This window comes from Desmodus rotundus, chromosome 4, assembly GCF_022682495.2.
Source record: "Desmodus rotundus isolate HL8 chromosome 4, HLdesRot8A.1, whole genome shotgun sequence".
NCBI classification, from domain to species: domain Eukaryota; kingdom Metazoa; phylum Chordata; class Mammalia; order Chiroptera; family Phyllostomidae; genus Desmodus; species Desmodus rotundus.
In genome coordinates, this window is record NC_071390.1 from 180373458 (window position 1) to 180388199 (window position 14742).

The 14742-nt window shown below is 55.0% G+C and overlaps 1 protein-coding gene across 3 annotated transcripts in view; it reads right to left on the bottom strand.

Annotated features, from left to right (window-relative positions):
- The window catches only part of FAM193A (family with sequence similarity 193 member A), a 109284-nt gene that overhangs the window by 747 nt on the left and 93795 nt on the right, over positions 1–14742 (bottom strand). For all 3 annotated transcript variants that reach the window (XM_053923581.2, XM_053923580.2, XM_053923582.2), the window contains exons 19-20: positions 12924–13764; positions 6527–6608 (exon numbers count right to left, since the gene is read on the bottom strand). In XM_053923581.2, coding sequence (XP_053779556.1) covers positions 6527–6608; positions 12924–13764 — 923 coding nt within the window. The remainder of the gene's footprint in view (positions 1–6526; positions 6609–12923; positions 13765–14742) is intronic.

Below are 14742 nucleotides of genomic sequence, written 5' to 3' on the forward strand. Positions count from 1 at the left end.
AAAAGACCACATGATGCCATCTGCTTCCAGGGAAAAACAGACCATTTTTGTATTAAGGAATGGACATTCTCTTTCAAAAACCTGTACTTTGCATAATTTCTTAATTTCTCACCTTTTCACCTGTAACCTGGGCAGTAGAAATCCGAATGAAACCTGACCCGAACCGAAGCCAGACACCCAGCGGCTCCTTGGTCCCCACATGGCCTGGCCCGGACTGCCGCCCACCCCCGGCTCCTCTCTGCCTGCACTGCAGACACCGTCTCCCCTCAGGCCTCCGTGCTGTCCTCTGAGAAATAGGTCGCGCACACAGGAGCCCACATTCGTGGACGGAACGTGTGCACACAGGATGCTACAACAAAAAACCTGGGTAACTGACCCCCACCTGAGATGCCAACACTGCCAGCCCCAGGGCCCCCGCCACCCCCAGGAGGAACCCGTCCTGGTACATGGCACCGGGATATCCACACGCATGCTTAGTAGCAGTGTGGCTGTGCACATGTGTGACCGTGAAGGAGCAGGGGCGCAACGGACGGCCCCCGCTTCCTCTGCTCAGCACTGTGCCTGTGCGGCTCCTCTACGGGCGGGCTCCCATTTGTGGCTGTAGGAACACCGCGCATGGGGTGTACGGCAGCGGCGAGGCAGCTGCGTGGCTCTGCCTGCAGGTGTGGGCACCGCATGGACTGCTGGGGTGAGTGGGCTGCAAAGCCCCCCTAGACTTGGTCCTACTGAACTCCCCCGAAGGGTCTGGACCCCGCGGCTACCAGGAGCAGCAGGCGGGTTGTGCTCTGCCCTGCGTGTGCGTCCTGCCCCATCAGGCGGTCCCCTAGGATGTCCCGCCGTGCTGTCTGCCCACTGGTCAGCAGGCACGTCCCCCTTCTGAGTCTGTCCTGGGCCTTCACACACCTCGGAGTCAACCCTTTGTGACAGGCTGCAACTGTGTCCTCTGTTTCTTTACAGCAAGTGTTGACTTGAACGTTTACCAGACTTTTCTTTTGTTCAGTATTTTTAAGAACTTTCCTTACTGTGCGGGCAGATTTTCGCCTATATCCCAAATTAAAGTTTTGCTTGTCCTGTGAGATCTGAACCCACGTGGAGTTGGCTGGTGAGTGTGGCCGGGCAGGGATCCGGTGCACCTCAGCGCCGGCCCAGGCGAGCCTTAGCGTCCGCAGGGGCCCGATGACTGGTCTGTGTCACTGAGCAGAGCTCCGGCGTTCGAATGCCCTGGAGCTTCCTGCATCTTCCTGACAGAGACGCAACCTCCTGGTTCTTCCTATTCTTCTAGGAGCCTTGCAATCCTTCAAGTTTTTTTCTTTTGGTTGATGTCACACACAGAAAGGAGAACGAAACAAATGTGCAACATAAAGACTAATTACAGAGCAAACACTGTGGACCACTGGTCAGGCCGGTCAGGCAGTGGTGCCCCGCCAGCACCCAGGCAGCCCTGCCGCCTTGGGTCGCAGCCCTCCCTTGTCCTCAGAAGCAACCAAGCTTCTGACTTTTTATCTGGGTAACTGCCTTGCTTTCTTCACAGTCTCGGCACCCGTGGGTGTGTCTCCGAACAGTGCACTTCACTCGGTGGTAACTCGTACGCAACAAACCCGCCACAGGGTGAGCTCACAGCGCTGGTGAGTGGGGAGGCAGGCGGGGAATCGCGCCTCAGTCAAGACAGAGCTGACCAGGGAACCCGAGTGTCCTCATGCGGCCCTGACCCCATGCAGACAGTGCTGCTTTCACCGAGCAGCATCCAGGGGATGAGGAGGGCACTGTCTGTGTCCCCATCCATCTGCTGTGGACGTTCGGTGGTCCCGAGTAAAACCCGGGGGGGATGGGCCTTTGTTCTCACCTCTCAGGCAGACACGAGGGGCGCAGCTGCTGGAGCAAGTGGCAGGTGTGTTAACAATGTCCTTGCATTCCGCCCAACTTGAACTTTATATGAACAGGGCATTACACAGGCTATTGTCCGTGCTTTCTGCTCCACCTTTAAGATGCCTCGAGGTGGGCAGCTCTAGGTGATCCTCTGTGTTGCTATCATATCGCAACGTGCCCACCCAGCTTCCGGAACACGGGGAAGCTCCACAAAACCATTTCTGCCCTCGGAATCTCCAGATGAACTCTGGGAAACTCGACAGCTTGACATTAACCCTCCCCTCCATGAACACAGGATGCCTGGGACTTAGGTGTCGTTGTTCTTCAGCCAAGTAAGTGCACAGCCTTCTGGGCACACATGTGGGGCAGCGTCAGGGACCCACTCACGAGCTGTTCGCTCTGGTGGTTACACGCGCTGGCCTGTCTCCAGTGGACCTGCAGACCGTGAAGGTGCAGAGGAGAGTGACTCCTGTATGCCGACCCAGGGCTGCTGCCCTGCGTGTTCCCATGTAACTTCCTGTGCGGACGACAGGTCGCCTCTAAGATGCAACTTCACTTCCTCCTTCCCACCCTCCAGCCGTTCATTTCTTGTCTTACTGGGCCGGCTGGAAACTACCACCTAAGGCTGAACAAAAGTGGAAACAGAGAGGGCTGGTTTGGCCCACGCTTGTCTCCCATTTTGGAAAATATTTTCTGTAGATGTCTCTTTCTCCTAGTAAATCCCTTCTTCAGGTTAAGGACATTTTCTTCTGTTGCTAGTTTATTATTTTTTCTTTTTTACATCATAAACGAGCACTGAGATTTTATGAAATGTTTTTCTGATGCCACCGAACTGCTCGTGTGGCTCTGCTTTAGTGAGTCAATGTGACACACGGCACCTGCGGGTCTCCTGCCATCAACGTCCCTGCGTCCGTGCCTGGGCCAACACAGCTGGGCCAACACAGCTGGGCCAACACGGCTGGGCTAACACAGCTGGGCCAACACAGCTGGGCCAACACAGCTGGGCCAACACAGCTGGGCCAACACGGCTGGGCCAACACGGCTGGGCCAACACGGCTGGGCCAACACGGCTGGGCCAACACAGCTGGGCCAACACAGCTGGGCCAACACAGCTGGGCCAACACAGCTGGGCCAACACAGCTGGGCCAACACAGCTGGGCCACACAGTGCTTTTTAAAGTGCACCGTTGCATTTACAATGTATTTTCTTGAGGACTTTTATATCTAAACTTCACGAGTGAAACAAGTATCTAACTTCCCATTTTTTCTGGCAGGTTTTGGCATCCTACCTTTACTTCCCTCACGAGTCACGGGGAAGAGCCTCTTGTCGCCCACCTCTCGAGTTCCGACACCCGGGTAGCACCTGCACAAAACTGGACAATCTGCCGTTTGAAATCTCTGGAGAAGTCTTTGTGAACGGTTAGAATGTAGTTTTCTCATTGGAAAAACTTGTGGCTCCTGCTTTAATTTCTTTAACAGTTACTGTGTATCAGGTTTATTTGGCATTCCGGTTAAGCTTTCATACGAACTGCTGTGAGGATGTCTCCTGTGTTCTCTCATGCTTCATTCTCTGTGGTGCCTGCAGCCACCCCCCACTGCTAGGTCACAGCAGGAGAGAAACCCTCCCCGCCACGGACAAGGGTGGCCGCCAACCGGCTAGGGTAAGCCCCGCCTCCCGCTGCTGCGTCCACCTCGCTGCGGCGTTTCTGGGCCTCTCTCCCTATTTTTCTTGACCAATCCCTCAAAGGCTTATTCATTCATTTAATGTTTTCCGCATAGCAAATATTCACTTTGATCTTCTGTTTTCTATTTTAGAATTTCCTTTATGTATTATCTCTTTTGTGGTACTTTCTTTTTTGTTTGTGTTACTTTGAGTTTATTCTGTTGCTCTTTTCCTAATTTCTCAAGTGAAATCCTTAATTGTAAATTTTCAGGTAAAAAACTCCAGCATTTAAGGCTTCACTGAAAGAGCTCTCAAGAGCAAACACTTTCTGCATTTCACAGCTTTTCATGTGATGCCTTCATTATCTTTCAGTTCGGCATAACAAAATGTCTACTGTGGTTTCTTAACTGACCCACGAGTTAATCAAAATCATGCACTCCCAAGATTTCCAAACTTTTGGGGATCTAGGAATTTACTTGTCGTGGCTGGGGGACACAAACCCCACATCCTCATCCTCAGTCTCACTTTCGGTGGCGCAGCCCAGGACCAGCCTCCGCGAGTGGCCGGCACACTCAGGAAGGCAGACTCTCCGAGCCCGGCCTGCAGAGCACACCCACGGGCATACACTGAGCTCGCTGGCCAAGCCCTGGCGGCCTTCTTCACCTCCACAGAGGGCATGGCTGCTCCAGCAGCCAGTCATTTCACTAAGTCCTTATGTTCAAAGCTTCCTAACAAATTGAAACTTGTATCATTAACCAGGACCCTTCACCTGTGTGAAAATATATCGAGTCTGACAACAACGTAACTACAACAGCTTCCTTTCTCCTCTTTCCACCTGTCATTCTACTTCAGGTCTGTTCTTGTAAACAGCGTGCACACACACACACACACACACAGATATCAGCGGTCCCCAACCTCTGAGGCACCATAGACGGGTTTTGTAGAAGACAATTTTTCCGTGGACTGGGGTGCGGGGGGCGGGGGGAGAGACAGGAGTCGGAGCTCAGACGGAGCTGCAAGTGGCATCCAGGGACTGGGAGGAGGGAGGCTGGGGGCCCTGTACGTGTGTGCGTATTTGTACACTCGGAAACACTCCAGCACAGTCTGACCCACCTTGTTTTTTGTCTACTTTCTGTATGTCCCGATTACTGGTATAACTGGATTTGTGTTCGTGACCTTTTAAGTTTCTGCTTATATAGTTTCTCTACAATTTGTTTTCTGAGTTTTGATGTTTTCCTTCTAATTAGCAACTTATATACCCTATTTCTATTCTTCTAATGTTTGTTCTTGAAACTGCATCAAGCCCACTGAGCTTAAAGTCTGAATGTTACACATGCCCAAGCAGTCCAAGGCCTCGAGGCACTCAGCTCTGCCTCACACCCAGCACGCGCTGCTGCTGTTCGAGGGGAACTGCCGGGCCGCTCCTCACTCCTTCCTGTGTTTCCCGCTGTCCTGAGATCAACTTCCCTTTTTCGTCAGGCATAACCGTTATGCGTTCCCTTTACATGGGCCTCTTTGTAGCAAGCTCCTTCAGTCTTCCTTCATCAGGGAAAGGCCAGTTTTGAAGAATTTTGGGGCATGCGGAATCAGAGTCGTGGCCTTCTGGTTTCACAGGCTACGGCAGTAATGGGTTTCTGTTTGCCTCCACTGGCACATGTATGTGGTGCTTCTGAATCTGCAGATCTGTATTTCTCAGTAGTTTTGCAAAGTCCTCAGGCACCGCATCTCTTTAGAATTGCTTTCTGTAGTCTCTCCAATTAAATGACTTAGCTTCTCCTCATCTCTCTTAACCCCTCACTTGTATTTCCCATTTTTCTTCTATCCTGGACTATTTTGGGTGCATTTTTCAGACACACCTCCCAGTTCACTAATCTCTTCAGTAGTGTCTAATCCACCTCTCTCTCCTGAGGCCTGGATTTTAATAAGTATATTTGTCATTTCTAGATATTTCATTGCTTTCCCCAAGTCGTGGGTGTTTGATATTCTTTGTATATGAGGTCACACATGATTTAAACTCCAAAGTGCTGCTTACACCCAAGAAATACTCCTATTCTATCACCTTCTCCCCAGAATCCAGGCAAAGTTGTGCTAATAACCCGAGTAACTCACCTGTAGAGTCCTCTGTACTTTGTACAAAGCGGTGCTGTCTGAGAATGAGTCCATTTCTCCCTTGCCTTTTGTTTCTACTTACGCTTTTACAAACAGAAGCTGTGATGTGGACACCTTACTATTTTTTAATCTCAAGGGACAACTTTTAAGGTGTCACCACTGGATGTGACAGTCAGTGTGTTTTGTTGATGCCTGTTACTACGTTAAGAATGTGTCCTTCAAGCCTTAGTGAGGTTTTGGGACGAGCGAACCCCTGCCTGCACCTGCTGAGGTAAAAGTGTGCACACACACAAGCCGTGCAGCGAGTCCAGTCTCCGGAAGCAGAGCCTCGCAGTGATGCGGACCCAGCGCCAGCGGCCTCCCGCACTGCACATGACCTCCTCCTTTCGTGCGTGTGTCTGAGACACAGCGCTGAAGGTGCTTCCAAAGAAAGAACAAGGAGTTTAAAATAAAATGTTTTTTTGCCTGAATTCACAGAGTAGACAGGACATTATTGAACATAGTACTTTGCTCCTTCAAAGCATGCCATGTCCATGTGTCCTAATGCCAGCACACATCTGATCCCCTCGGGGCCCCTGGGGACAGATCCAGGGCCCTCCCCAGGGTCTGACTCAGCAGGTCTGGGAGACGTTGGGTCCCCAGGCTGTGCTGCGGGGCCAGGACCACTCTGAGAACCACTGCCGCCCACCAGCCTTCGCACGTGCAGGGGAGGGGAGGAGTGAGCGAGAGCCAGGGTGGGGAGGTTAGTGTGTGTGTGTGGGGGGGTGGATGGGCCATGCGTGGCAGTCTGTCTGGTTGCAGAGCCGCTGCCCAAGAGCCACAGAGGGGCCTTGTCTGTGGGGACCCCACGAGCACTGCACCTCAGACACGGCGCCGACCCAGCGCTGACCTTTTGAAGTGCTCCACTTCCCGCTCCGTCTCATCCATGTCCACGCTGTCCAGGTCGATGTCCTTAGGCAGAAAAACGTCATCTGTGGAGTTAATGGAGAGAGGCCTGTCAGATGATGAAGGCACGCCGTTTCAACAGAACAGAACTGCAATTTGACTTAATTGTAACAACTTCACACACTGAACTTTGCTGGCAACTGACGGGTCTCCACGATGGGAGAGGCCTGAGAACTTCTGAAACCTGTGCCGCATGCAGGCTCAGAGGCCCCCCTGTCCTTGCTGGAGGGAGGGAGGGTCAGGGCACGGCTCTCAGCAGTAGCCGCCAGAAGGCCGCCCCGTGGGGGGGCCAGTGCTGTCCCTTCCAGGCCCCCGTTAGAGGGCACGACCGCCACAGGGCCCAGACAGCGACGTGCACAGGCAGGCAGCCCCCCGCCCCCCCCCCCCCCCCCCCCCCCGGCGGCTGACCTGCACGTCCCACATCCAGAGATGCCCCAAGGACTCGGCCGGCTGCTCCGACCAGAGAGCAGGGCTCACTCTCCACGGATCTCCACGTGGGAGCCGTGGCCGGCAACTCTTCCTTCCTCCCCCGGGCGTCTCCACAGCAGCGGCAGCAGGGCACCGTCTGCAGCAGCGGAGCAGCTGGTGTTTTTGACGAGGCACAGCACCGGGAGGAGAGCCTTCGACACCTTGCCTTCCCATGCGGCTCGGCACGACCACAGGGCCACGGCCCCTCATGCAGGACAGCGCTCCCACCCTTTGGCTTCTGCTAGGTCCCTGTCCTCTCTACCACACCTGGATACCAAGCCACCAAACCCCGACCGCCTCCCAGGACCTCCTTCCTGAGCTCCGCCAGTACAGCTGCCTCCTCTGCACACCCCAAGCATCTTGACCCCCCAACACAGGCACACGGTCCCCTCCTGACCTGCTGCAAGCCTGCTCCCTTCCTGACAGTCACCTGGAAATGACCCTCCCCACCGCCCCTCCTCATTCTCACGTCATCCCTTCCGTCCTGCCAGCAAGTGCTGCCAAGTTCTTTAGGACCCCCACCCCAATCCCACTGCTACTGCCTTGGCGCTGGCCCCTGCCCCCAGACTCTGAGTTCCCACCCGGACCCACCCTGCACATGTATCTTCACGACCGCTCACCACACACACATCACAGCCACCCTGCTTCTGCGGCCCGTCGCTCCTCACTGGCCACCAGGACTGCTGTGCAGGGCCTCGCCTGGTGTCTGCGGACTGAGGCTGACAGGAGGCGCTGGTGCCGGCGGGGGGCGCGGGAAGGCTTGTGGGTGTAAAGGGCGCCCCCACAGCACACCCCCACTCACTGTGCGTGGGCCTGCAGAGAAGCTTCAGCTACAAAGTGCACACAGGGCGGGCAGGCGGCCACGGCGCTCTCCCGTGTCCCTCTTCCTAACCAGGACTGACCTGCAGCCGGAAACGAGACAGCACTCCCACCACTCCACACCAGGGGGACAACTGGACTACACTGGCCAGAGTAGACATGAGTACAACCCACGGGCTTCATACCCAGCCAGCTGTCCCTTCACTGCCAGGGCCACGGGGAACGGCTGCCCTGGCCAGAGCTCCGTAGATTCCAGGCCTGCACCCGGCCTGAGGACAGGCGCCCAGGAGCTTGAGCCCACCAGAATGCTGACTGCAGACCCAACACTCCAACAGCAGGTAGAGAAGGGACGGAGCAGGACGGTGGGATGGGCGGGCTTGCTCCCCGGCTGCTGCCCAGGCCGCAAGTGAAGCTGGCATCACAGGGAGAGCGGGGAAACCAGCATAGGCACTAGGCCAAGACACCAGATAGCGAAGATTTCTAAAACCAGAGGAGCAAAGAGAACACTTCACAGAGAAGGAGAAACCACACGTAGGTCCCAGACACCGAGAGCTCTCCTACACGCACACAGTCAGACTGCCGCTGGCCAGCAGGAACGCAGCATGAGCCTCCCGGGTCTCCCAGGGGCCACATGGAAAATGATGGAAGAAGCTGGGACGATTAGTTTCAGCAACACACACGTGACTTAAATATAGGCCCCAAACTATGGTTTCCACGTGTAGTCAGCATTCAACACTGTGTGCAAGTACTGCACATTCTTTCTTCACACAAGGCGCTCACAACCCAGTGTGGATGTTCTGTTCACACCCCTTGAGTGGACAGCCGCACGCCGAGTGCACAGCAGGGACGTGGGACTGGCGGCTACTGTGCTGGGTGGGAAGTGCTGCTGGAAGACCTAACGGCAGAGAACATGCCGGCGGGCTCAGAAACGAGGGAGACTCAATACTCCTGCGCAGGCTCCGTAAGAAAAGGGAAAAAGTCTGAGATAAAACTGCAAACATTGCTAACAGAGCATCTGCACAAAAGTCGCCTTGAACAAATGACGCCTCTTGTCCTCGGGAAGGACGGTCAACACCCTGAAGACTCCGTCAGTTCATGAGCTCAAAGACATCCCAGTGAAGATGCTAACAAGCCTTTTTATGGGAAGTTCATGCGGAGTCGGAAGCAGGAAAGAACAGCTGGGACACACTAAAAACGAACATTATGAGGAGAGAACACACGGACTCACACGGAGCCTCTAAAACAAGGCACTCAGCACGGTGACAGCAGGTGACCAAACAGCAGGAAACACGGGACTTCCAGAACAGACCTGCGGGGTTGCTGCAGGTGGGGCTCTCCTTTCCCCCATGGCAGGGGCGGGGCCTGGCCAGAAGAAATGTGTATTGTTATGGGAATTAATTGTAACTCCCTCCTCATCTTCTTTTGGGAGCAGCCTTCTGTCCTGTGACTGCTTCTTGACCTTTTCTTCCTGCAGGCACACACTGAGGGGACACAGTTCAGATCACGTGTAGGTCCCTCGGCCTCTCTGGCACCGGCCCGCCATTGGCACGCTCCCTATAATGTAGCAAAGGGCAGGTCCACGTGGGCTGGTCCTTGAGCTGGTTTTTGTCGGAATATCGTGAATACTTGAGCAGCTCCCTGGGTTGGGGCTCCTGTGCTACATACCCACACATACAGCACTTTTGTGAAGCACAAAGGTGGCACCGAGTCCCTAAGGCAAGATGAGCTCTCTCATGGTGGTGCGGAGACACCTGGGCAACCACTTCGAAAAGGTGACACTGGATCTGTGCCCCACACAATGCACAAGAGTAAATTACAAATGCCTCAGGGAGTCGTAGGGAAAACCTGAACCACCCAAATGGTGGAAGAAAACATGGCACATCCCTCTTTGCCCGTAGCGTTAGGAGGACACTTCCTCATAACTGTGTGAAGTCCAGAGGCAACAACAGACCCACGGGCTGAATACAGAAAAGTAAAAGCAACGACAGCCCTGCCCACGCAGCAGCTCGGTTCACAGCCAGCCTGTGACCGGGAGACTGTCTGCAGCACACAATGCAGTTACATGGCCAATGGCCCTGATCTACCAAAGACTCCTACAAACGGAGGAAAGCCCTGGCTGCTGTGGCCCAGTGGGTTGAGTGCTGGCCTGCGAACTGAGGGGTCGCCGGTTCGATTCCCAGTCGGGGCACATGCCTGGGTTGCGGGCCAGGTCCCCAGTATGTGGCGAGTGAGAGGCAGCCACACATGGTTGTGTCTCTTCTCTCCCTTACCCACTCTCTAAAAATAAATGAATAAAATCTTAAAAAAAAAAAAAAAGGAGGAAAAAGTAAAAAAAACTCCGTGAAAAATAACAAAAAATTCACACATAAAGAGAAAGAATCCTTAAAAATATGACCTCGTTGTAATCAGAGAAAAATGTAAACGAAAACTACACTGTGGACAGGTTTCACCTAATACACTGGCTTGAATGACAAAGCCTGAGGTGAGAATGGGCACATGGGGGGGCCCCCCTGGAGAGTTTGGAGAAGCTGGGGGAACCGAACACTGCCTCCACTGCCTTCTGACCCAGCACTCCCTCTTCTGGGAAACCACTGCGACGAACCCCCACAAACAACAGGAAACCGGTGCACAAGCATGCCCGGCAGCACTGTTTGGATACACTGGACAGGTACGTAGATCAGGCTTTTTCCCCCTTCACCTGAGGACACTTTTTCATTGCTATCAGGGAGTAAGGAAGCAGGATGCCCTGAATGGTGTGGCTCGGTGGACTGAGCACTGGCCTGAGAATGAAAAGGTTTTTCCATAAAAAGCTTTTATTTATTTTTAGAGAGGGAAAGGGAGGGAGAAAGAGAGGGGGAGAAACATCAATGTGTGGTTGCCTCTCATGTGCCCCCTCCTGGGGTCCTGGCCTGCAACCCAGGCATGTGCCGACTGGGAATCGAATCAGCATCCCTTTAGTTTGCAGGCCTGCACTCAATCCGCTGAGCCACACCTGTCAGGGCCACTTGTTTGATTCCCTATCAGGGCACATACATGCCTGGGTTGTGGGCCAGGTCCCTGGCTGGGGGCGCGAGAGGCCAATGATAGATGCATCTCTCTCACACAGATGTTTCTTTTCCTCTTTCTCTCCTTTCCTTGCCCTCTCTCTACAAGTAAATAATTTTTTTTAGAAAAGAGGAAAGGGGCACGGGAGAGAGAGGGAGAGTCACCAATCAGTTACCTTCTCACATGCACCCCCACTGCAGGCCAAACCTATGACTGGGGTCCGTGTCCTGACCGGGAAATTGAACCTGCAGCCTTTCTATGGGACAATGTTACAACTCACTGAGCCACACCTGCCAAGCAATCAGGCATTTTAGATGAGCGCCATGCCCTGAAAAACCAACGAGGATCAGTTCTACAAACTGACAACAAGTGATTTCCAGAATACGGCGGGTGGGAGAAGCAAAAGGAAAAGGAGTACCCTGGTATGCTGCCTTTTGTGCAAAAAGGGAAAGCAAAGGAGAAATCTACGCGTGCAGTAAATGGGTGGGAATGAGGTGGGAGAAATGGGCAGAGGGGAGAAACACAGAATGAACACAAACAGGGAGAAAAGAGCCTCTTTGCTTCCTCATGCGCCGTCACTGCCCAAGGGGCACTGTAAGCACCCACCTGTGTCCTGGCATGCCGACCGCTACAGGCCGTAGACCGGACGGGGATGCACCCTGAGAGCCAGCCCAGTTTGTGCAGCGGAATGGGTGGGGCAGCCAAAAGGACGGAGAGCCCAGCGTGCCAGCACTGTGCCAGCCCGCATGCACACAGGACAAGTCTGTGCAGGAGCCGCACACGTGGTGGGAGGCCGAGAGCCCCGCACAGTCGGCGCGAGCCGGGTTCTCCTCTCTCGAACGTGGCATAGAACCCCGCCCCCCAGCTCTGTCCTCTGCGGCGCCCATGCACAAGGCCACAGCAGACGCACCCAGGCCTGCTTTCCCAGGGCCCCTCTCCACTAAAACAGATGATGGCTCCTCAGAGAAATGGCCGACTAGGGGCTGGGATGGGGCCAGTGCAAAATGAGCCTGGGACACCTAACTGTGCCAGAAGGTGGGAAAGGGCACCACGAACAAGGTCGGAAACCAGGCCAAGGGGCCAGGGACAGAAGAATTGGGGCCAGTCAGGTGCCCCCAGAGAGCAGCGCTGGCAGAGGGGCACAATGTGCCGCACAGAGCAGCACCCCAGGGCGCGCTCACGGAGATCACCCCCCGAGCGGGGGACACCCAGGGGGCAGTGAGGGTGGCTCTTCCCACAGAAGGCCAGGTCGGAAGCACAGCAGGAACCATGCGGGAGGGAGGGCACCATTTGGGAGCAACGCAGTAACAGACATGTTGAGCAAGAACCGTCCATGGATGCTAACGCTGTTACGGGTGCACGATAAAAAAAAGGTAAAAGAAACAGATAAATTTAAAGAAAGAGGAGTTTGTCTCCCCACAGAACACGCAGGTGTTACCTGGACAGCGGGCAGGGGCCGGCTGGGCAGCCACCACCTCAGCCCAAAGGGCGGAGCCGGTGGCGGCAGGTGCCCAAGCTGCCTCGGCACCACCGGCCGGCACAGCACCTGAACCTGGCTGCGAACCAGGGGCGCGCGGCCGGATTAAAGCCGCTCTAAAACCCGCTGCACCGTGCTGCTTCGTAGGTTTGGCCAACTGTGCGGTGGCCCTGCCAGAGGAGCCTTGTTTTGAGGAAGTGCACTCTGAAGTGGTGCAGGGCGAGGGGCCTCATGGTGGACGAGTCTCTTGCTTGGTTCAGGGAAGTAAGAGAGTGATAACGCCAACAGGGAACACGCTGCTTTGGGGAACTGGCGTGCACAGAAATTGTGTACTTTTTGCAGCTTTTAGGAAAATCTAAAATTATTTCAAAGTAACAAAATGGGATGACAATGGCTCTTCGTCCCTCGCATTGGTGACGGGCAGCACCTGCCTGCAGGAGGCACTGACTGAACACAGACAAGTGCTGCTCCCTCACTATGGACTCAGAACCACAGGCCCCGGTCACACAGACTCCCATCCGTGCCCATTTACCGAGAGAGCTGCTGGCTCTGTCTCCCTTCTTCTTCCGGCTCTTCTTGCTCTTGCCCCTGGGCTGGGGGGAGCCGGCCAGCACCAGCTTGCTGCCGTGTGGGTGCTCGGCGGCGCAGGTGGGCTCTGTGGGGCTGGGGCTCGCCTTCCCCTCCTTGACGTGGTTCAGCTGCTTCTTGTTATTGTTGTTGCTGTTGGCTTTCCTCTCCTCTCTCTTCGGCTCCACCAGAGGGAGGAGGTCCAGCACTTTAGCCTTTGGCTCAGTCTGGGGCCGGGGTCTGGGCTGGCCCTCAGAGGGCCTGGGGGGTTCTGTGGGCCTCCCACCTGGCTCACTGCCAGCCTTCCCAGCCTGTTTCGGCTTCTGTTTGCTGGTCCCCCCCTTGTGGTGACGCATGATGTCCAGGAGAAAGGACAGCGGCTCCTGCTGCTTCCCACTGACCCCCTCGGGCAGGAGGAGCTTGGAGTCCCTGGGGTCCCCGGGGTCCGCTGTGTCCCCGTCCGTCCCTGGCCCGAGCTCTGTGTGGCCGGTGTGTCTGGACGGGGAGGGAGGGGAGGTTTCTGGTTCTTCAGTTGGCTCCAGGGAGCCGTTGTGCATGTGTGCAGGGTCAGGCCCCGGCTCTGCTGCTGCCTGCAAAGTCCCCGCCAGCACGTCCAACTTGGGGCAGTCTTTACTCGGCCTCTCCTTCTTCTTCTTCTTCACAGCGCGCAGCTTCTGCAGCTCCTGCAGTCGCTGCAGCTCCTCTGTGAGCCGCGCGTCCTCCTCCTGCTCCTGCCGCTGCTCCTCCCGGGCGTGCACGTGCTCCCGGGCCCTGGCCTCCGCCTCCAGGCGCGCCTTCTCCTCCAGCTGCCGGGCAAGAAGAGAGAGCGGCTAAAACAACAGTAAATGCTCTAAAAATGAACGCATGTGAAAAACTTTTCAGTGGGTCATAAAATGAGAACACAAACCCTGAAAGGGTATTTAAGCAAAAAGCTCGTATTAAAACATACCTGTCCCAAGCATTTTATACATACACTTACTTTACTCGGGGAAGGGGACAGTTAAAAAATCCCTTACGGCCATCGACCTAGTGCCAGGCACATAAAATAAGATGGAAGCAGCTGCCCCCCAACGCCCCAGTTGTGGGGGTGACAGAGCTGATGGCAGGCTGATGGTCACCTGCATGCACCTTCCCAGGTGCAGGCGGAGGCATTTCCACGTGTGAACAGGAAATGAAGGAACGTGTTCCGGAGAACATGAGCCCCCTCAACCTCCCTGCAGACCAACGAAACTCGCTGTCTACTGTCACTGGACTGTCTTCAGCGCTGCAGGGCAGAGAGACCGAGCCTAGTTCTGCTGTGTCAGTGGCAGGAAATGAGCTTTCTTCAGGGGCCTCTATCCCAGGGGCATGAAGGAAGCTGTTCCTTCTGTTTAGAAAACAAACCAAAGTCCCACAGGGTGGGGCCTGGACCTCCTGTCACTGACCCAGCCGGGCTGGTGCTTGGAAGAAACACTGGCAAAAACAACATGCACAGGCAAACGCAAAGGTTACATTATTTTCCACAATATTTCAGTGGGCATTATTTTTAAGACACGATTTATTTTTTTTTCTATTTTAAATTAGATATGAAATTACGTCGAAAGCCTGAGGAGAGGTCCTCAGAAGTGAACCGCACGCCAGTGGAAGCCATCGGGAGCCCGTGCCACACCCTTAAAGAGGAGCCTCCGTGGCAGCCGGGGCACCCTGTGCCGAGCTGGCAGGCTGCCTGCACCGCCCAGGGTTGCGGGCAGATCTGGCACTGTCCCCGTGTCAACAGCCAGCCCACCAGTGATACACACAGCCGC